General features: G+C 40.4%; 1 protein-coding gene across 3 annotated transcripts in view; it reads right to left on the reverse strand.

Annotated features, from left to right (window-relative positions):
- The window catches only part of DNAJC6 (DnaJ heat shock protein family (Hsp40) member C6), a 148,321-nt gene that overhangs the window by 89,947 nt on the left and 35,637 nt on the right, over window positions 1-22,737 (reverse strand). Inside the window, exon 2 of one of the 3 annotated variants that reach the window (XM_046018737.1) lies at window positions 11,342-11,610. The exons of the other annotated variants lie outside the window; for them this stretch is intronic. Coding sequence (XP_045874693.1) covers window positions 11,342-11,540 — 199 coding nt within the window. The 5' untranslated portion in view covers window positions 11,541-11,610. The remainder of the gene's footprint in view (window positions 1-11,341; window positions 11,611-22,737) is intronic. 3 annotated transcript variants of the gene reach the window in all.

Consider the following 22,737-nt stretch of genomic DNA (forward strand, 5'->3'; position numbering starts at 1 on the left):
TACCATTTGAACTTAAAAAAAGAAAAAAAGAAAAAAGGCTGACCCTTAATAATGTTCAACAGTATAATTACTAATGTCATCTCTGGTACAGAAATCCTATCTATAGTCTCGAATCCCTATGAACCTACGAAGTCACCTCAAATTCTTACTTGAGGCAAGCAGCCAAAATAGTTCTCTTAAAAATACAGCACAAACTTCATTTGTCCCCCTTCCCTCCTGGCTCACTAAGCTCTGGCTGCAACAATGACATATCCTTCACAGATCTTGGCCCCTCTTCCAGGTCTTTGCATTTGCTGAAGCTATTCCTTGAAATGCGCTACACACAGCACTCTCTCTCTTTCTTTCTTTTTTTTTTTTTTTCCTGTTTGCTTCTGTTTCTTCAGGTGTTAGCTCAAAATGTTACCTCCTCAGAAAGGCCTTTCCTGATTGTGCTCTGTAAGGTAGGCTTTCCTCCTCCCTACCCCCAACTTAAGCTATTCTCTCCCTCACTCTAGTCCCTTGATGGCATTTAGCATACCATATAATCCTTTATCTTTGCTTATGGTATATCTTGTGTGCTACCATGTAAACTCATAAGCACACAAGTCTTATCTGTCTCGTCCTCCACTGTATCACCGTGGCTAGAACCATACCAGCACATAATAGGCAGTCAGGAGACATTCATAAAATGCATAAATGCAGAATTTACCCACTGCAAAGTGCTTTCATCTACATTCCCATATTTCCCCCTTGCCTATGAAACAGGCAGGGTGACTAAGATTTTTCTCATTTGAATTACCTGCCCAAGGTCAAAGCTTGTAAATGACAAAGCCAATGCTTACATCTGGGGTTTCTGACTCATGATTCCATAATACCCCCACTGCTCAACAGCATCCACAAATTTGGACGTGGACGGGTTGAAAATAGAGCCATTTTTCTAAGCTTTAGCAATAGGGGAAGGGAAAAGAAAGATCTGCTTTTCTGCAGGGAAGAGGTAGGACAGACAGGGAGGGGGGAATGGTATGCTATTATCTTGCCCTCCCTAGCTACAAATTAGTAAGTGAATTTCATCTGAATGAAATGTAGCTACCGCTGGGATGGAGGCTTATGAAACCTCTCATCACCAAGTCACAGTGCGGAACACTTGGCTAATTGAAATAGCAAGTGAAATTTTAGGTAGGTCAGATGCAATTACCCAAATTGGAAAGTGACACCAGTGTTCACACCCAGTGGGCCACACGCAGCAGCCTGGGATCTAAGTCACACACATACATCCCCACAAGCATACCCCCAAACTAGAGTCATCCACGCACCTTCCTATGGCATGGGATTCCAAGTCTCCCAGACATGCAAGCTCATTAACTAGGGAAAAAGGGGGAAGATACAGGTAGGACAGGGGAAGAAGAGAAAAGAAGAGCATCTCAGGAGAGGGGGTCAAGGAAGTTGAAGAGGAAGGGGAGGGAAGAAGAGGAAGCAGAAGAAAGAGAATATTGGGAAGGAGGACTGCGGAAGAGCTGGAGAAAGGAAAGGAAGAACAAGCAGTGAAGAGAAATGTCACCCTACTGATTTCTGCTGTGATGCTCAAGTGGCCAAATGCTGGCCTGAGGCAGCTCTTGAGAATTTCTGGGGTCAGGGTGTTTTTTCAGGCACTTGTCTGTTTCCATATAGACCAGGAATTCCTGCTTCAGTTGTCATCTCCCAGGTTTCTCTGGTGTTTGAGCTTTCTTCCTGTTTCCCCATCAGCAGGCAAGGAAAGACCCAGAGCCTAGGGCTTGCCCTGTGAGAATGGGCCTAAGGGCAGGCTAGCTACTTTACACCATCCTGGCCTCCAGCCACAGCCCTGGACTCAGCCCAGTGCCCCAGAATTTCAGTTCTAGCATTTCCACTGATTACCTTACTCCTCCCCTAGGCGAACACAGACCCTGTTCCTGCCTCCCACCTCCCCCACAGCACTCCCCTGGAGATCTGCACAGCCCAACGGACAGTCGACCAAAAAGCTGAAAGCCTGGTGACACCTTGGGCCAATGGGACAGCATACTTAGCGCTTTCGCTAGTATGCTCATGGTGCATCTGTAGTATCGAAAACCAAATGGTCACATTTTCCATTCTGGCCAAGAATGAAAATACTACCTCCTCTCCTGCCACCAGCCTAGACACCTCTAGAATCCCTTATATCTCCCACCCCACATTCAGTCGGCTGTCAGTCTGTCCATTCTTTTACGCAATGCTTTCCTCTTTCTTCCATAGTTTACAGCATTAACCTGGTTTGGGCTGTCATTACTTCTCAAGTAATGGACAATTTAATGGATGTTTATTTGCTCTCCTTGTCCACCAGGCACATGCTCTCTCCATGTCAGGACGCCCCCTCCCTCGATAAACCATGAATCTCTGTTTTCAACCAGCGTCTCAGGTCAACCTGATACAGCCAGGACACAGGTGGGAACCACAGACGGGACCCACCTTTTTTTTTTTTTTTAAAGATTTTATTTATTTATTTGACAGAGAGAGATCACAAGTAGGCAGAGAGGCAGGCAGAGAGAGAGAAGGGAGCAGGCTCCCCGCCGAGCAGAGAGCCTGATGTGGGGCTCGATCCCAGGACCCTGGGATCATGACCTGAGCCGAAGGCAGAGGCTTTAACCCACTGAGCCACCCATGCACCCCAGGACCCACCTTTTAGGCAGCTGCCAAGTATCTCCAGGTTTCACACATTATATTCTTCTCTCTGGAACTGCAGTTGGACGTTTAGGGGCCCTAGGTAGTTTTGCCTTCGTGTGCTCATCCCCCCATTTTAGAAAAATCATTTTTTACTGCATTGGTATGAAGAGGAATTCAATTCCTTACTGCTGTACTCATTTATTTTATTCTGGTTTTTAAAAGAAATTAAAATTAAAACATTTTTGTCGGCCTTAAAATTGCTGTGATCCCTAGGCACTGTGCCTATGGGTACGTCAGCCCTGCCTCGGCCAAATCTTCAGGACAATCCCACTGCGTACAGAATAAAGTCCAACCTTCTCAACAGACTCATCCTGTTCAATCTGTCTTCCCAGTGCCGTCCACTACAGCACTTCCAACCCATATGGGCTCTGGCTTCCTGGCCTAAATGCAAATCTCTCAACCCACCTCATATCAGTATGAGGATGCCACTGCACCTTAGCTCTCAGTCCAAAACAATTCTCCTTTCCTTCTCCACCTACTGACTTCCTGCTCAAACAGTACTTTCCACTGTGGCTTTCCCTCAGCCCCCTGGTTGAAATTATGCCTCCTGCTTCCACACCCCACGGCACTGTATGTGGCTATTATTATACCCTTCATTCCCCCTGCCCTGTGCCAAATATACCCAATTCGGAGATGCACTTCTTTCACACCACAACATTTCTAAAATCGGGAAGAGGCTTATAACACATGTCAAACAAATTCACCAGTCACCAGGTAGAGTACGACACTTCAACATGCCAACAATCATCTTCTGCAGGGGCAAACCCAACATGCATCACAAGTACTGGACCTTGATTCTTCCTTGGTGTGGTCATTTGCACTGTTAACATCACACACAGCTGAATTTTAATTTTCATCCCTAGTGCCTTTTCAAATTATGCTTTGATGCATTATTGAAAGAAAAAAAATATTTTGGATCCAGGCTATGGCCTGTGACATGCCAGGTAAAGCAATTTTAAGAACTAGAAATTGCCAGATCTCTTGGCACATGTCATGAAAATTTCCTAATTCCTTAGACCATGAAGGGCTTAGTACTCAGACATTAAGCTGCTCTTTCAAAAGCTTCTATGTAAATTTAAGAGATGTTGTTTAAGTAGACAATAACTATAATTTACCTTTCTCCTGAGTTACAAGTTTTGTCAATAAGGAAATGTACAATTTAAACTCCAGGATTCTTTAATCCACCTCGAAATTAAAGGCTCTTTCTAAAGGGAGTTCAAAATGGTGAGTGCAGGTTATAAAAAGACACCATAATGCTTACATAAATTGCAGATGCCCAAAGGTGATACAAAGAGTTTTTAATATTAAACCTGAAAATAGCTAAGATTCCAGCCTTGCAATACTAATGATGAAAAACACAGATCTTTAGATAAAAGTATTGTTAGTTTGTTAAAAAAAGAGTTGTATATATTTAGTGGGGTTTTTTTTCTGCTCAAAAAATTATCTTGATTGTAAATCATATAATAGGTTGCACTTGGGGGGGGGCAGTTAAGAAAGCAGTCTTTTGGTAAGCTTGTTATTTCTTTACATTTCCACATTAGAAAACTATTGGAAGTCTGAGATTATTTATTAATTATCTTTCTCTTCCCTCTAGTGTCCTTGCATATGAAAAATGCTCATTTTTGAGTTGGTCTATCTTTCTGCCGACAGTTTCATTTCTATCAAGTCTGGTCTCATTTCTATTAAAAATCTAGTTGAATGCTTATTTTATGGTTTGGATGGGTACATTTCATTATAAATGCCCTTTTTAAAAATTCAAAATCAGTACATGCTTTTATTCATTCAGTGGGTATTTATCAGGCTCCTAATAAATGCCAAGCAATGATAAGAATACAAAGGCGAGGAACACACAGCCCTGCTCTGAACTTTACTTAGAGTCTGGAGGGAGAGGTAGGTCAGGCAATGTATCACAACCTAATGTGGTAAGAGCAAAGGCAGGGATATACAGGCGGGGGGAGGAGCATGGAGAATGGCCATCTCATGCAGTCTATAGGAGTTTAGGAGCTGAAGAATGAGTAGGAGTAGTAGATAACCTGGAAAAAGTGGACATCTAGATGGCGACGGGAGAGGTTGGCCTAAACTGAGAAAATAATGTGTGCAAAAGTGTAGAGATGGAGGCGGAGGAAGGGGACCTACCAGTGGAGACAGGGTAAGGAGTTATACTGCCTTATACTGCCAGTTATACTGGCTGTCTTGCAGAAGCCACGGTGGGCTTCTGATGTCCAGTTAAGATAAAGAGACTTTATCCTGAGAACAGTGGAGACTCATTTTCATTGGTAAGATATCGCTCCATAAAGTTATAAAGTGGTACCAATTATATTGTTCTCTCAGTGTCATATAAGGGTTTAATCAGTTTTATTCACTACTGCTTTTTCTCTGCCTTCTCCATTTTCTAGCATTTTAAAATTCTTTAGGTTATATTTAAGTCAAGAGAGACATCTTGGGGAGCGTGAATGGGTCAGTTGGTTAAGTATCTGCTTTCAGCTCTGGTCATGATCCTGCGGTCCTAGGATCGAGCCCCATGTCAGGCTCTCTGCTCTGCAGAGCGTCTGCTTCTGTCTTTCCCTCTACCTGCCACTCTGCCTACTTTGTGCTCTTTCTCTGTCAAAAAAATAAAATCTTAAAAGAGAGAGAGAGAGATCTTATTTACAAGATTCAAAATGAAAAACAACTACCATTCATTTCAGTTACCCCAAACACTTATTTCTCCTTACCACAGCAAAAGCAGCAAATAGAAACATTCAGCAGGAAATTCTTCACTTGTAAATTTATGGACATTTCTCTATGACACTTTACTCAATGTAGAATAAGTGGAGACTGTGTAACCTCGGACAACTTGCTTAACCTCCCTGTGCCTGGTTTAATCAACTATAAGAAAAAATTAACTACCACCAAACTTCAAGAATTCTTATGAGGGTTAAATAGGATACCATACATACAGTGTTTAGCAAAATGGTCTGGATTGTAATCATTGCTACAACAAAAAAAAAATAACAATTTTTATGCTTAAGCATTCCTGAACAATGTATATAAACATACATGGCCACAACTTTCTGTTTTATTATAATTTTAATCTTGTGCATACACACATATGTTATTTTATATATATATTAAGTTTATATATACTTTCAATAGGGTTATCTCTGAGACAAAGAATCAGGGAAGGGGGAGGGTATATTTTCCATTGTATTCTTTTCTGTAATCTTTAATTCTTTTTTAACGAGAGCATGGAAAACTATTAGGATAAAAATTTTATAATAAAAATTAATTTAAAAATCTTGTTAAATAAATATATATAAATATTATATATCATTATATATACTATTCATATATATCTCTAATATAGTTATATATATCTAAATATACTTATATACTTATATATGATTTATGTGTATGAGATTATATATATGATATATACTTATATATATCATATATGTACATGTACATACATGATATATATGCCTAGAAAAGAAGACAACTGAGCTAAGAGGAAAAACAGGATCCGTTCTCTAATTTTCAAAGGGTGAACAAAGGATTAGATTTATCTTGTACCTAGAAAGCCGAAAGACCTAAATAAAAAGAAGGAACTTGGTGCTGATGAGAACAGTCCAAAGGTACAGCCTCAGAAGGCAGTGACAGTTCCATCGCAGAAGCGGTATATCATACGCTACACAGTCATCTTTCTGAGACTTGGTCCAAAAGTTCCCCCTTCCAGGGCCCCTGGGTGGCACAGTCAGTTAAGCCTCTGGGGATTCTCGGTTTCGGTTCCCGTTGCCATCTCAGGGTTGTGATCTCGGGGTCCTGATCCAAGGGTCAGGAGATGGAGCCTCACAACAAGCTCCCTGCTGTGCTCAGCATGGCATTTTCTTGAGACTCTGTCTCCCTCTACCTCTGCCCCTCCCCACCCCATAATCTCACACTCTCTCTTCTCTGTCTAAAATAAATAAATCTTTTAAAAAAAAAAAGACCCCCTTTCTAAGTCTATGAAACCTGGCAGTCTCCAAGCATTTGAACTTTGACAGAGATGCATCCTTAAGTGACTATCTAGAAACATTCAAACTTTAGCCACACATTAAGTTAGTAAATCAACATTGTCTTCAATCTATAAAACCCTTAAATGGGCAGGTATTCCTAAGAAAGGAATATTAACATATATATGCTTATAATATTCAATGAAGTATGAAGTTATCCAAATAAGTATTAAATAATGAGAAAGCCTGATTCGAAATGTAGATGCTGTGTTTAAACACCACCTAGAATAGCGTTTGTTAAAGGTAATTTTTGCTTTCAATCAAATTTATACTAAACAGGAAAGTGTATTAGCATTATTCACATTAACCTTACACTTTTAAATCCCATTAAAATCTGGAACAGATTTTAACTGGGCTACTGTTTTATGGCTTGTCATTATGAATTTGGTAAGTAAAGCCTAAAGTTGGAACACTTCAGTGACTTAAGACTAGGAGTTTGTTTATGGATTCTACTTTTCATGGTAAGTGAAATGAACACAAATACAAGTTCCTGAGCTAATTGGGATAGCTACAGTGCCATCTGGGAGATGAGAGGATGACCTTGGAATGACAATCTTTTCTAGAGAATAATTCAAATAAAGAGAACATGAGCCAGGGCAGGCAGAGAGCTCTGGAAGACACGTCTGTCTTGGGGCTGCTCTGCAATCCACCACTTGAGAGTCTGTTGACTTAGAAAGTCATTAAACTTTTCTGAACATTTGTCACTCTTTCATCTAAAAACAGAAGGGAAATCCAAGGAAATGGAATTGTTTCTATCTCAATAATCAGTTGATATTATACCTACACAGAAAGACAGTTCAGTTTAGTAGAGAAAAACTTAAACCTTAGAGTCAGAAAACTGAATCTAGCTGTCACTAAGTAGCTATTTTTACCTTAAACAAGTCTCCTACCGTCTCTAAGAATAAGTTTCCTCATCTAATTGTAATGATGCAGACAGCAAAATAAAGGAAAACTACAAATGTATTCTCAAGTTGTCTTAAACCTCAACCTAAAAGCTCTATTGTAAAAACAACTATTATGATTCTCCTTTTATAAATGGAGAACAGCCTTAAAATTTTTCTAGGTCTTGGGGTGCCTGGGTGGTTCAGTGGGTTAGGCCTCTGCCTTCGGCTCAGGTCATGATCCCTGGGTCTGGGATCAGCCCGCATCGGGCTCTCTGCTCAGCGGGGAGCCTGCTTCCTCCTCTCTCTCTGCCTGCCTCTCTGCCTACTTGTGATCTCTCTCTGTCAAATAAATAAATAAAAAATCTTAAAAAAAATTTTTTTTTTCTAGGTCTTACAGCTAGTAACAGTACAGATGTTTGATATCAGGTCTCTAGGCACAGATATGCCCCTTATTCTGCCTAATAGACTTCTGGGGAAATGAAATAACTGTCCAATTGTACCACCTATTATAAATAGCTATACCAGTGTAAGGTATTGTTAGAACTAAGCTTTAAATCCTCTAGATTTATTTTTAAATCCTCTAGACATATTTCTTCCATTCATAAACATTTCTGTTAGACCAAAAGCCCCATGAACCACCTCTCCTAGCCAGCATGTCACAGTACAATGAGCTGAATAAATGGGCAGATCAGTGCTGCTTTAGAAATGATCCATTTAGAAATCATTTAGAAATGATCCATCCAGGGGCACCTGGGTGGCTCAGTGGGTTAAAGCCTCTGCCTTCGGCTCAGGTCATGATCCCAGCGTCCTGGGATCGAGCCCCACATCAGGCTCTCTGCTCAGTGGAGAGCCTGCTTCACTTCCTCTATCTCTCTGCCTGCCTCTCTGCCTACTTGTGATCTTTGTCTGTCAAATAAATAAATAAAATCTTAAAAAAAAAAAAAGAAATTATCCACGAGCTTAATTAAGTATCTTAAACAAATGGATACATTTACACTGCAGAAGGCCACTCTTTGATGATCTAGGAAGAGAGAACTATAATTAGACAAGATAGATATAGTTGCACTAGTCAATGAAACTTGCTACCCACTAAAAGAAACCCCACTCTCAGGGTGCAATTGTTCATCCAGACCAAACAAACAGCATCCTCCCAGACTGTGTTCTCAATTGCAAATTTACATCAAAATAGTCATAAGATACACAGCTGCCATAAAAAAGCCACAATATTGCCCTAACCAGAAGGAAGAATGGGGATGGGAGGAATCCCTGCAACCTCTTCATACAGGGCTAGTTTGATCAAGTTGAAGAATCAACTCCTAGCAATAATGTTTTAGATATGACCATATTCTTAATGAAATGTTTTCCCATTACAACAATTTATCAATTCACTTCATTCTTCTTCTCTAAACCTATTGAAAAAGTCTGATTTGGTGTAAAAAAAAAAAAAAGACAATCCTCAAAAATCCAAGAATCACTATAGGCTGCTGTGTGTTCGAGTTATTGCTCCTATTAAATGACAGCCCCCTAAAGACTAGAAGTGTCTCTCATTCACTATTATATTCCCCCATGGTGCTTAACACAGTGCCTGGCATATAAGGGGCTCAGGAAATAGGTGTTGAAAATATCCTAGGATGTAACATTAAAAACAAATTCAAAGGGGGCTATGGACATTGGGGAGGGTAAGTGCTATCGTGAGTGCTGTGAAGTGTGTAAACCTGGCGATTCACAGACCTGTACCCCTGGGGATAAAAATACATTATATGTTTATTAAAAAAAAAAAATTGGAAGGGGAGGCGAACCATAAGAGACTATGGACTCTGAAAAACAACCTGAGGGTTTTGAAGGGTCAGGGGTGGGAGGTTGGGGGAACAGGTGGTGGGTAATGGGGAGGGCACGTTTTGCATGGAGCACTGGGTGTTGTGCAAAAAGAATGAATACTGTTACGCTGAAAAAATAAATAAAATGGAAAAAAAAAACAAATTCAAATTCTTAAAATAAGAATCCCTATGAGAAGTGAAATTGTACAAAATTTCATTTCCTGAAAGTGGGGCTCCTCCCCACTCATTTGGAAATTGTTCATTCCTTTTCAGTTCCCTGTATACATGTCCACTAAGTTCCAGAAAGGATTATAATGGCATCATTTAGAATGCATGAATCTTTTTCTTTAAGACTTAAAGGAGATCACGTTCAGTCAAAGGATGCTTTGGACTTTACCACAGATTTAAGAAAATCGTAAATCAAATACCCATGTACAACAACAATACCAAAGCTGTTAGAATCATCAGTCCTTCAGGTAATTTTAGCTTTAATTTAAAAAGGTCCTAAGAAAACATTCTACCAAAACCTTAACTTCAGGGCGCCTGGGTGGCTCAGTTGGTTAAGCGACTGCCTTCAGCTCAGGTCATGATCCCAGAGTCCTGGGATCGAGTCCCACATCGGGCTCCCTGCTCCTTGGAGAGTCTGCTTCTCCCTCTGACTTTCTCCCCTCTCATGCTCTCTCTCTCAAATAAATAAATAAAATCTTTAAAAAAAAACACCTTAACTTCAATAAGATCTAGTATGGGTAAAATATGTTTTCAGGTGAGGACATTTGAAAACATCTGTAAATAATATTTTACCCCACTTATGGGATAAGAAAATAGAAAAATGGTAGTCCAGGGAGAGCCATTACACAATTAAAAGAAAGAAGCATTTATTTGCAAATTGCAAGAATTAAATTCAGTTGTTTTCATTACTTCTTAAACAACCCAACATGAATCTTTCCTCTGAAGTCCTCAGTTGATCAGTATATTAAAGTTACCAATGTAGAACAAACCACTGACCACTTCAATTGTAAATTATCTTTATGTAAACAATCCTCTGATCCTAGTTCCTTGAAAAGGTGAGCAACAGCTATAGTAATACCCCTGGTCCAACATACATATATTAAAATATTAAGTGACTGTTTTGCTATGGAAATCGCTAAAAGAGCTTTATAAAAAGAAAAAAAAAAAAGGTTGCAAGCCCAGATACAAAGTTTAGAGGCATTTTCATTTTCCTTACATATAACATTTATGAAGTTATTAGTACACTCAATGCAAAAAGATAAAGATAAACAAGATCAAAGCCAATAACAGATGAAATAAATTTCTTCATACAAATGATAAAAGCTGTGTAAAAGAGCCCTAGATAAGAATTGGCTCAAGGCAAAAATTGCTTCAGAAAGGTAGCAGCATTAACCCTAGCAGACAGCCGGATTGACAAGAGGCACAGCTTTACAGGATTGCAAATAACATCAGCATTAAGAGAATAATAATTGGAATAAATACCGTCCCTCCGCAGGCAATCAACGCACTTGCTCCTTCACCTCTCCCCCTCATCCAGCTGGGTAATGAAAGCAGCTGCCTCTCCCTGCCTTCCTTCCCAGTGGCTCCTCGCGCCACCCGCTCCTTTCTCGCGTCCACCCCTTCCCTCCCCTTTCGCCTCCTCTCCCCGCCCCGGGCTGGTGTATTCAGCAGCCTAGCCAGATTAAGAGGCGCTCCTACAGTCGCTGGGCCTCAGGACTGATCTAACGTTTCCTAGCTCCTTGAACTAGAGAAATTAGAGACGAGACACCCTGGTGGTATTAGATGCCTTCGCTCCATTCCGGCCCCTCCCAGACCAAGGTCGGGTGGGAGCCTCGGGCTCGTGGAGTGGGCAGCGTCTGGAGGACCCTGCAGAGTTCAGCTGGGCTCACCCCGCCGCCAGCGCTACCTGAGCTGTCCATGGTGCTGGCGCGGTCCTGAGACTGCTGGGCGGGACTCCGCGCGGCTGCCGCCGCTCCGGCGTTCACTCTCTGCTTGCCGCCACCCGCGCCGCTCCCCGCACTTAAGTCCCGGTTACTGTCCACCAGCTGCAAGGATTCATAACCATCGTTGCTGGTCTTTTTCCGGTAGCTCCCGAGAAGACTCATGGGCAAGCCCAGAGAAGAGGGGTAAAATATCAACCTGGGAAACGAAGGGGGAGGTGGAAGGTGGAAAGGGCTAAAGGAGGAATAAAAAAAATAAGGGGAAAAAAGGAAAAGAAAAAAAAAAAAACATCAAGTGTCCGACATGACGCAAAGAGGAGGGAAAGAGGGAACGGCCACCAGAGAGGAGCTTTGCGCGACGGGCGGCAAAGCCACCGCCCTGGGCAGAGAGCGGCTCTGGGCGCCCCGCACGACGGAGGGAGAAAAAGAGGGCGCGGGCGGGAGGGCGAACGGGTGCGCGCGTCCTCGGTGCCGCCGCCGTGGAGCCGCCGGCCCTGCGGAGCTCCGGGCCCCGGGCCAGCCACCCTCTGGCTGGGGAGTGCCCGGAAGCAATCCTATAGGTGTCGCCGCGTCGTCCCCACCGCGCAGCAGGGCAGCTCCAAGCGCGGCTGGCCCAAGGGGAGGGTAGAAAAGAGAAGGAGTGAGGGATGGGGAGATTCTCAAGGAAGGGGGCTGAGGGCGGTAAATGGGGCGTGGTGGGGGGGCGGGGACTACTACGACCCGGGTAGAGGGTGTTTTCGCGCGTGAGGTAAAGAAGAAAGAGGCTGGGCGTCTCTGGTTGGTAAGCTTTGGGGACGAGGGGGTCTCTTGGTAAAATCCAGACACGCCCATTTTGTATAACTTAGCCTATATTTGCTGGAAGATTCGGCAAGTCAAAGCCACCCCGAAGGTTACTGTCCTGGAGGACTGACTTTAACTTAATTGAACAGAAAAAGGACACATGTTAAATGTCAGGCTATATGTATGCTAGGACAGAAAGGAACAGCAGTTTCTTTCAAACCAGAATGGGAATGATCCCTAAGTGAGATATCAAAGAGCTGGCTATTTAGTAGGAGACAGGGTCCATTCCACCTAGTGAGTAGATGTGACTGTTTCAGTAACTATTTGTTGAACGAATAACTGGGGCGGGGGGGGGGGGGCGGGGGGGAGCGAGGAAGAGGTCGAATCAGGTGCAATTTCAGTTCTGACATCATTTACCTTGGGACCTGGAGAAAGGACTATACCACTCAGTTGGCTTGAGGGGATGGTTAGGAAGACAAGGATTTTCCTTCCATTCTCTAGGTCCTCCCCCCCTTTTTTTTTTTTCATAATTTTGAGGAAACAAAGAAAACAGTCGCTCATTATCAGAGGAGAATTAATCACGAAGTTAATCAAGCTGAAGGGTCAGAGCCCCTTTCTTACAGAAGCCCCTTTCAAGGCTATGTACCTAATTTCATATTCATGATTTTGCATTCTTATTCTTAAAGAGAAACCCAACATTATATATTTCAACATTTGCAAAACCTGGACATAACTCTAAGTTTCAAAATGCAATTACCAAATGTTTGTTTTCACTTGAAATAATAAGACTACAGAAGTATCCCTCTTTTTATCATTTCAAGTGAAATTCTGGTTTTGAAATGATCCTTTTCCCTATTAGGATTTGGAATGATTAAGTGAGGAGATTTTCAAGTCATTTGGCGGAGTATTATCACCCATCAGCAAGAAACAAGTGCACATATGTAAAATTTGCTTAAGCTCATACACAAAGCCAGCTTTGCCTTCTTCTCACCTTTTGTGGCTTTCTCTTGATATTATTTTGATCACTTAAGGACATAAAATCAAACAACAGCATCTAGGAAGGTTGGGTCCCAATCATTTGAGACCCAAAGAGTTTTCTGGAAGCCCTAGTTCTGCAGAGATCTGCGTAAAATAAATTAATTGTATTGAGAGACATATGCCTGTTCAAGGATCACCTAAACACAAATTGTCATAGGAAGAGGTTGAATCAGTAGAGGCCAGGAATGCTGTAGATCCGTCCAGTCCCTCTGGGAAGACCTCAATTCCCTGACCAGTTGCTTTCCCAACTGCATTAACTGAAGAAGGTGTGGTCTGACCCAAATCACAAATCGCAATGAATGCTCATTTACAACAAGATCAAACAATTTGAGTGACAGCAATTAAAATTGCAATTAAATTTTAAACACAAATTTTATATTTTCAATTTTCCAAATCTGTCAGACTGAGCAATTTTATGTACTTGGCTGAAGTAATACTCTGTAAAGTCTAGTAAATATTTTCCAATAACATTTTAAATAATCCTTCTCTTTTAATTCATTACTGAGGCACAGGGAGTAAATACCTAGTGTCCATAACATACCTTGGCAAATTCTGGATTTATAATCACTGGGTTAAGAGAATTTAGAGATGACCATTTTTCAAAAGTAGAAATTATTATTTTCAAAAAGACAACTTTCAGTTATTTTTGTTCAAATGTTCTCAGAGTTGTAGGCATACTGCTTAAGGAAATTAAGATGAAACATACGCCTTTGTATTTTTGGATATCTATCTCCTCAGTTGGCAAATGTAAAGAAAAACATGAATGGGCTACAGAGACCATTTAATTTTTTTTCTTTACACTTAATTTAATATAAATAAAATTAATCAGAATAACCATTAATGACCCTACAAAGTTAAGGATATAAAGAACACATAAAGGCAGGAAAATGCAATAGCTAGATTAAAATACAACAGTCTAAAAACTGCTCTGGGGCTTAAATTGGAACATATACCAATGCAAATTGACATGCAAATTGCTTTTATTATCCTAAAGATCAAATTCATAAAAAGTTCACTTATCCATGAAGATCTTACTTTTCTATTCTATAAAAGAGCATAATAAAAACACCATCATTTTACGGGTAAAGAATTACATTAGTACCTAACACATATAGAGTAAGTACTTAAATATTCACTATTATTACCATTATTGGGCTGACTTGGGCACCACTCTATCCTCAGTGCCCAACAGTCCTAGTTCTTCCCAAGGGAGATGCTCAGTAAAGGATAAATATTATTTATTCCAGTACTATACTAATGGAAATTTGTCTGTGTGATTCTGAATGAACACCTGTGCTTAATTAAGGAAGGGCACTGGTAAAATCCAAGACGAACATTTAGAACTAAATTCTCCTGCTATTCCAAGAGCAAGACTGCTCCATAATTTATCTCAAAAATACTACATCACCAACAGAGCAGAGCCAAAAGATTAGATGCCCTCTTTGAGGGAGAGTATTCTTTCCCTTTGCCTTTTCTATTGCGGACTTTAGTCACTTTTTTTTTTTTTTAACTTCAGTCACTTTTATTATCTTGTTGAAGGTTATTCACACTAAGGAATGTTCAGGCTCTATTCCTACTCATCACCTCCACCCCCAAAATACTCTCCCACCACAACAGATGTCACAATATTTTTGTGGTGGCAGGTCAGAGAAGATGAATATATGCCATGACCCATCTGGGATTATGATGTGTGCTTTTTTAATTTCTAGGAGCTATAACACATTGGTTAAAACTGAGGTTCTGGAACCATATTTCCTAGGATTGAACCCTATTTCCACAGACTCTTTTAGCTCTATGACCTTAGGCAAGTTACTTAACCTCTCTGCCTCACTTTTGTCCTTTGTAAAATGAGCATAGAAATAGTACCACTGGAATAAACCTGTAGTGAGAATTAAATCAGTACATAACATATAGTAAGTGCTGGGGTGCCTGGGTGGCTCAGTGGGTTAAAGCCTCTGCCTTCAGCTCAGGTCATGATCTCAGGGTCCTGAGATCGAGCCCCGCGTTGGGTTCTCTGCTCCACAAGGAGCCTGTTTCCCCTCCCCCTCTGTCTACCTCTCTGCCTACTTGTGATCTCTCTCCGTCAAATAAATAAATAAAGTCTTAAAAAAAAGAAAGTAAGTGCTATATGTTATCACTATTAACACTGTTGTTCTACTATTTTTATAAGGATGTTAATTTTTCTAAAAATGTAATTGCTTATCTATAAATTAGGCTAAAATCTGCCCTACCTACTTAAGAAATTTATTATGATGATGTATAATAATATAAAAGCATTATGCATAATGTAGAGTGACTATTCTCCCATGACATTTTAGATATTTTCATGCATCTCTTTCCTATTAGATTTTAGACTCCTTGAGAACAGAAATCCATGTTTTGCTCATGTCTGTATCCTTCATGATACCCAAAAGAACACCTCACGCTCATTAAAGATTGAATAAATGTCTACTGAATAAATAAATAAATAAATGTATTAGTATCACCTAGTCTAGGGGTTAGGGAGATAGGAGAAGAATAAATGAAACAAGATGGGATTGGGAGGGAGACAAACCATAAATGACTCTTAATCTCACAAAACAAACTGGGGGTTGCTGGGGGAGGTGGGGTTGGGAGAGGGGGAGGGGGTTATGGACATTGGGGAGGGTATGTGCTATCGTGAGTGCTGTGAAGTGTGTAAACCTGGCGATTCACAGACCTGTACCCCTGGGGATAAAAATACATTATATGTTTATAAAAAAAAAATTGGAAGGGGAGGCGAACCATAAGAGACTATGGACTCTGAAAAACAACCTGAGGGTTTTGAAGGGTCAGGGGTGGGAGGTTGGGGGAACAGGTGGTGGGTAATAGGGAGGGCACGTTTTGCATGGAGCACTGGGTGTTGTGCAAAAACAATGAATACTGTTATGCTGAAAAAATAAATTTTAAAAAAATGATTATGTTGTGGTCTACTATTAGATTAAAAAATAAACTTAGCAATTCATGACCATTATTTTAATAAAAACGAAATAGGTTAGGAAAACATCAGTTTTTGGCATATGGTAAGATATTTTTTCCTGAACTAGTATTTTGAGTTTGTGTGGTGAAAGTATATATGTGTTTCTCCTCAATAATGACATAAATGTATTTCTCACTATGGGTGACAGTTATAAATGTTTGAATGTCTGTATATAACAGAACGTCAAGTACTAAGAGGTTCCCAATTCCAAATGCCCTACACACTCTGACATCTGAACTCACTTGGATACATAACTGGACAACAAATGTCTGACTAACCAGACAGTAAATGAGAACAGAATTGCTCTGTTCTTTCTGTTGCAAAATGCAAAAATTATTAGGTATGATCAGGTTTCTAAAATGCACTTCTTCGATTTTATGCTTTAATAAAAATCAATGAATAGCACTGAAACTTTCCTTGGCAACATGCCTCAGGTACATAATTCAGATTATGTCCTTATTGAATAAAAGTCTGCAAATACAATGAATGTAAAGTACTCAAACTGGGGGACTAAGAAGCCATATCTGGCCCCCAAATGTTTTGTCAGTCCTGTACTTTTTTTTTTAACTGTAAGCTTAAATGCCTCCACGGAAGGTACACAGACTCCAGCTTGAGTGCCAAGCTCACCACCACTTCCCCATATGAAATACGCAGCCTGCCCCACTTAGTCTTTGTCAGTCAGCCCTTGCATGCGTTTGAATTTGAGACCTCTAGTGTAGTGGCCCAAACTGGAGGAGTAACAACACCTAAACACATGCCAAAAGCTGAATCTTTAAGTCACAGTCCAGAAGAAAGAGCAATGGGCTAGAATCCTCTCCTGGCTCTATTATCAATCAGCAAAGTGTCCTTGATAATCATTCTCTCTTAGCAGTTAAATTGAAGGTGTTGAATCACAGCATTCTCTCTATTCTCAAATTTTCCTATCTTTCTCAAAACTTTGGTTGTTGCTTCCTTCCTTCTCCAAAGGAAGCCCACAGGGGAAAATCATGACTATTTAAGTATTCCAGTTCTAAGTCCCATTTAATCAAGGTTCTACTACAGAACACATGCTTAAATAGTGGCAGCTGTCAAGAGTTGCACATAGAGCAATACACAAGAGACAAGACAGAATATGCTGGAAAAACTGAGTGAGCTGATAATATTTAGCAGACGAACCCTCAACTATTTCTACAATATTTCCTTAGAAATGAGCTTGTCTGTTCCTGACGCCTGATAGAGTATTGGGTCTCCTACAAGACAGGACAAACTTTCCAGGCAGGGTATATTTTTTAAGGTAACTCAGTACCCTAAAACCTGTGCCTCCTTGAATTTCTAACAGTAATAAAAACAACCGTCATTAGTTATTTTCCATTTGCCAGGTACCTTTCCTGCCTTAACAGTCATTTTCCCAACAACCCTGCAAACGTATGACCGTTTTTTTGAGGCACAGATGGAGAGGTTAAGTCTTGTCCAAGCTCATAGAGCTGGCTCTCATTTAGTATCCAAAATCCCATCTTTATAGGGTGCCTAGGTGGGTCAGTTGGTTAAGCATCTGCTTTACGCTCAGGTCAGGATCTCAGGGTCCTGGGATGGAGAGCAGTGGTGGGCTCCCTGCTCTGCAAGGAGTCTGCTGCTCCCTCTCCCTCTGCCCCTCCTCACTGCTCGTGCTCACGTTTGTGGGCACACATGCTCTCTCTCACTCTCTCACTCTCACGCATGCACATCTCTCTCTAATGAATAAAAAATTCTTTTTAAAAGAATCCCATCTTTCTGACTATGCTTTGGCCACTGCACCAGCCTGAGAGGCCAATTCCAGAGACCAAAGTGAACACTGGATGACATTTGGGTTATTTCTTAGATCTGACCTAAGCATGGCTGGCAAAAAATAGTCTGGGCATCTTCCAGGGTCACCCTTGCTTTACTCCCCACATGGCAGGTTCTGCTCAGTGAGACCTGAAAGCTTTCAATTGATGTGGGTTCCCAACAGGCAATCTTGTTCTGTAACTATCTGGTTTAGTGGACTTCTTATGTTGTGTCCCCTGAAAACTAGTACTTGGCTACTCTTCGGCCTTGTTTTAATCACTAGGACAAATAATCTTTATATTCATTAAAAGCAAGCCCCTAGCTTTGAAATAAACTTGGCCCTTGTTGTGTTTGTGCACATGTACATGTATAAATATGTGTGTATGCAGATTAAAAAGACATCAAGGTGTGGTGGAAAAACCACTAGCTTTGGAGAAAAAAGGCGACTATGTTTGAGTTTTGGACCTGCCAGATGCAAGTATTCTATAATTTGTTTCCCACTCAGAGTCACATTCTCTTTCCATAAAGTTGAAGAGGTACTCATTCTCCTGCATAGAAAGAATCAAATGAAATAAGGTCCATGAAAGCATATAATAAACACTAAAGCCCTCCTCAAAAGCTGTATTTCATCAAATCTAAGAAATCATCCATTTTGAGTCACAGTAATGTGACTTATTCTCAATTTTAAGACACGTAAAGACTGCCTAAATGTTAATATTTTAAAAAATTGTTTTGGAATTGATGAAACAAATATTATTATCTGACTATCTGTTAACCTGAGCATATTATTTGTCTATTTTTAATTCAGGTATTTTGAGCAACTCTGGTAGGTAAAGACAACATTCATCATATATTTACCAGGCCTAGCACAGTGCCTGCCAGGTAAAAGGTGTTCTGTATCTGCTAATTGAATGAAAATGAGGAAGGAAAAAAAAAAGTTTCGGAGGTCATCTTTAGCTTACAGAAAAAAATCACCATGGGTTTCTTCAGTAAGCTCACTTAAAATGCTGTGTCATTTGCTAACATTCAACTTAATCTTGGCTCTTCAAGGACACGCTCATCGTTCAACAATGTTACACCTACATTACCATTTCAAGAGTAACCCATGGAAGCACCTGTCCTTTCATTTGTCATTGTACAAGGAAGGAAACCAGTTTCTCAAATGGACAGACTCTGACAAACTACCATAAACTGGACCTGTGCTCAATTGACCTCAATCTTGGGAATAACAAACTGACAAAATTCATGTGGTAATTAGTTCCCCAAAGTCGGATATAAATTGACACAGAAGTGAAAGTTTCCTTCAATTTCCATGTTTCACCCTGAGCTCATTATATGATTTTATGTTCAAGATCCTTAAAATGTAGGTGCTTATTCTCTGTAACCCCTTTGTCCCTAAAGGTTAAGCCCTAGAAGATGTGACAGTCCTATAAGATGGTGATGAATAAGACAAGGATGACCTCAGGGGCAGGTGGAGTCAATTCTTGCGGTGCTGAGTCTCCATGGCGCCAGACCACTTTCACCCACTTGCCCACATCTCGCTGAAAGGAAAGAACTTGCATTTCCTAAACACTAAATTAAGAGCCTGGGAGGGGGGTATTTGTTTGTTTGTTCGTTTGGGGTGGGGAGCTATTAACCTATTTACCCATTTAAACCTGAAATGTCTTTTGAAAAGGATTACCATACCCATTGCATATCCACAGAGACCAGAGCTCTAAATGCAGCAGAGTGTGGACCAAGCAGTGATTGTCAGTGATCCTCAATATTCCTATCCATCAGCTACGCTAACAGAACCCTTGTTCTTTAGCTGGGCACATGGCCATATAGCATGACAAATCTACTTCTTAGTCATCTTTCATGTCTTGGACCTGCCACAAGCAAGTTTTCTATAATCTGCTAGGTATGTACATGACAGTAAGTTGAGAAGACATGATAATAATGATTTTGTAAAATAAGCATAAATGATAAGTGCAATTTTTAGTATGCATCCTTGGAAGGGAGGATGGGTGGTATTCTCGTCTTCCATTCTTTTTGCCTTTCTTCTGTTTGGAATACGTAGCTTTAGCAGGTATCTTGGACCATGAAGTAAACTTGAGGATGGAAGACTTTCAAAATGAAGCAACAGAAGGAACCTGATTCCAGAGAATCATGGCAACCCTGGACAGATTATCTCCAGACTTCAAAAAGATGAGAGAGAAACTATTTTGTTTTAAGTCACTGTTATTCTACTTTTGTCTGTTATGTGCATCCAAACCTAAACCTAACCATTGGATTTGTTAACTTATTAATCACAACATTTACTGGCAATTATATAAAGTCTGTGTGATCACAAATTATATATGTTCTTTATGCCCCAGTTTCCTCATCTATAAAACAGTAGCATCTAACTAATAGGGCAGCCATTAGAATCAAATGATATAAAATGCATAACAAGCTTACACAGGTACCTGGCATACAGTGAGAATTCAATGAATGTGACCTATTTTGTTTTTTCTTGTCACTATCTTTCACCTGACACATAGCTTAGTCTGTTATACCTATTATGACTCCAAAGCCAGTGATTTCTCCAGCTTATCCTGGTATCCAGAGACTGCCTTCTTGGGCTGACTCAGGCCAGAACTGCAGAGCTCTGCCTACGTCATCAGTGAAACCCCTAGAAGAACTGCCTCTTCCTTGGAGTGTTATTCTCTTTCTTTGATCTGCCAACATAATCTCAGTGCAGTCTGGAACATTTTAAGCCCTTAAAATTGATACAGAACTCAAAGCAGGGACCCCTGGGTGGCTCAGTTGGCTGAGCATCTGACTCTTAATTTCGGCTTAGGTCATGACCTCAGGGTAATGGGACCAAACCCTGCATCGGGCTCTGGACTGAGTGTAGAGCCTCCTTAAGATTCTCGCTCTGGCACCCCCCACCTCCCCAGCTCACACACTCTCTCTCTAATCACTCTCTTTCTCTAAAAAAATAAATAAAAACAAATAAAAAAATTTTTTTAAAGAACTTGAAGCAAAATGTCAGTGCTTATGACACAGTAGCTTTGAGTATATTTATTTCAGCATGACCAAGTGAGAGTCTGATTCTTTCTCCATTTGTGTTAAAGTAATAAGGAACTTGGGTAATAAGTCAGAACATCTTTATTTTATTATTCTTTTTACTTTCTATTATGGAAAATTTCAAACATACACGAATTATGAAAATTACATGAAAATTATATAATGGATCCTTTTGAACGCATCATTCAGCATCAACAATCACCAAGTCATGGCCAACCATGTTTGGTATAAATCCCTAAATACCTTTTTAGAAAATCCCAGACTTTGTATCATTTCATCAACAAACATCTCAGAATGCAGCATTTTAATTTTTGGAACATAACATCAGATTTCACTATATTGGAAGGGGTCAAGGTACCATTCCATGTATGCTGAGAAATTAAAGTCATCCACCAGTTCCCTTTCAGGAGACTGTCACAGGAACCTGCATAACTTTTCTATTTCCTTTATTTCACAGTGGAAATAATATATCCATTCAGCTTCCTATCCCCACTCTCACTCACCTCCATCCCCACAAAACCCACCTCTTCAAGTACTGGTCATAATCTTAGGTAGGTCTTGCTACCTGAGAGAGCTGGAAATCGGTATGGAATTAAGGTTTTCCAGGATAGCAGAAATTTATGGACTATTAAAGTTGGAAGGAACTATACAGGGTAGGCTATCCTTTTCAATTTAAAGATAAGAATATTGAGACAGGGAAGTGAGCAAATTGATTCACTTCTGAGCTTTCTAAAATGCAAATCCAATTATGTGACTCAGCTACTTAAAACCATTTGAGGGCTTCCCACTGCCCTCAGTCTAAGGTATTTAACATAACAAACCCTTCACATTCTAGGATGAGCTACTTCCTTCTGGAGACTCAGCCCTCACCACTTCGCCTTTCCCCATCCTCTAAGTCTAGACATAAACGTTCTTTACAACCCTAGTCTGGTCAACTCCTGCTTACCCTTCAGATCCCTGCACAGACAGCACTTTCCCAAGGAAACCATCAAAGTTCTCAAAACCAAGTTAGATATGATTCCATGTTGTCCCACAGCACATTGTACATCTTCTAACATAGCACTTTTAACACACTACATTGAAATTTCCTCTAAGATGTGAGTTCCCACATCACATTATAAGCTTCGTGAAGGCATGGCCATGTGTGGTCTAACTCCACGCCTGAAACAATGCAGACACCAGACAGACACTTGTTAAATAGATGAATGACCAATGCCATGGGGAAGAGTCCATGAAAGACATAAGAGAAAGTTGCTCTGTATACTGCCTAGCACCCAATGAAGGTTAGTCATTGCATTTCTTATTCATCAGGCCTCAGAACTACACATAAAGGACTGGCTGGCATTCTGGCCAGTCAGAGCTCTTAGCAGTCCATCACCCTGCTTAGTATGAATTCAGCCAAAAAAGCTATCCCTTACTAATAATTTCCTATGTAAATTAAATGATTCCTAACGGATCGTCAAAAATGCAGATTTACAGCATTTCAAAAATCATTTTTGTTTGAAATTTACTTTTTGACCTGATGAAGAGATTCACAAACTCCAGATCATCTTACTGAAAGATTTACAAGTCATCATTTTTAAATAATATTTCCTTTGGGCCAGATATTGTTTATGAATAACAGAAGATGGCTCTTGATCTTTGCCTCGGAAATCACTATGCCCACATTGTACAGACTATAGGAAATCATGTGTTGGTGAAAAGGAGATGGGA

This window comes from Meles meles, chromosome 1, assembly GCF_922984935.1.
Source record: "Meles meles chromosome 1, mMelMel3.1 paternal haplotype, whole genome shotgun sequence".
NCBI lineage: Eukaryota > Metazoa > Chordata > Mammalia > Carnivora > Mustelidae > Meles > Meles meles.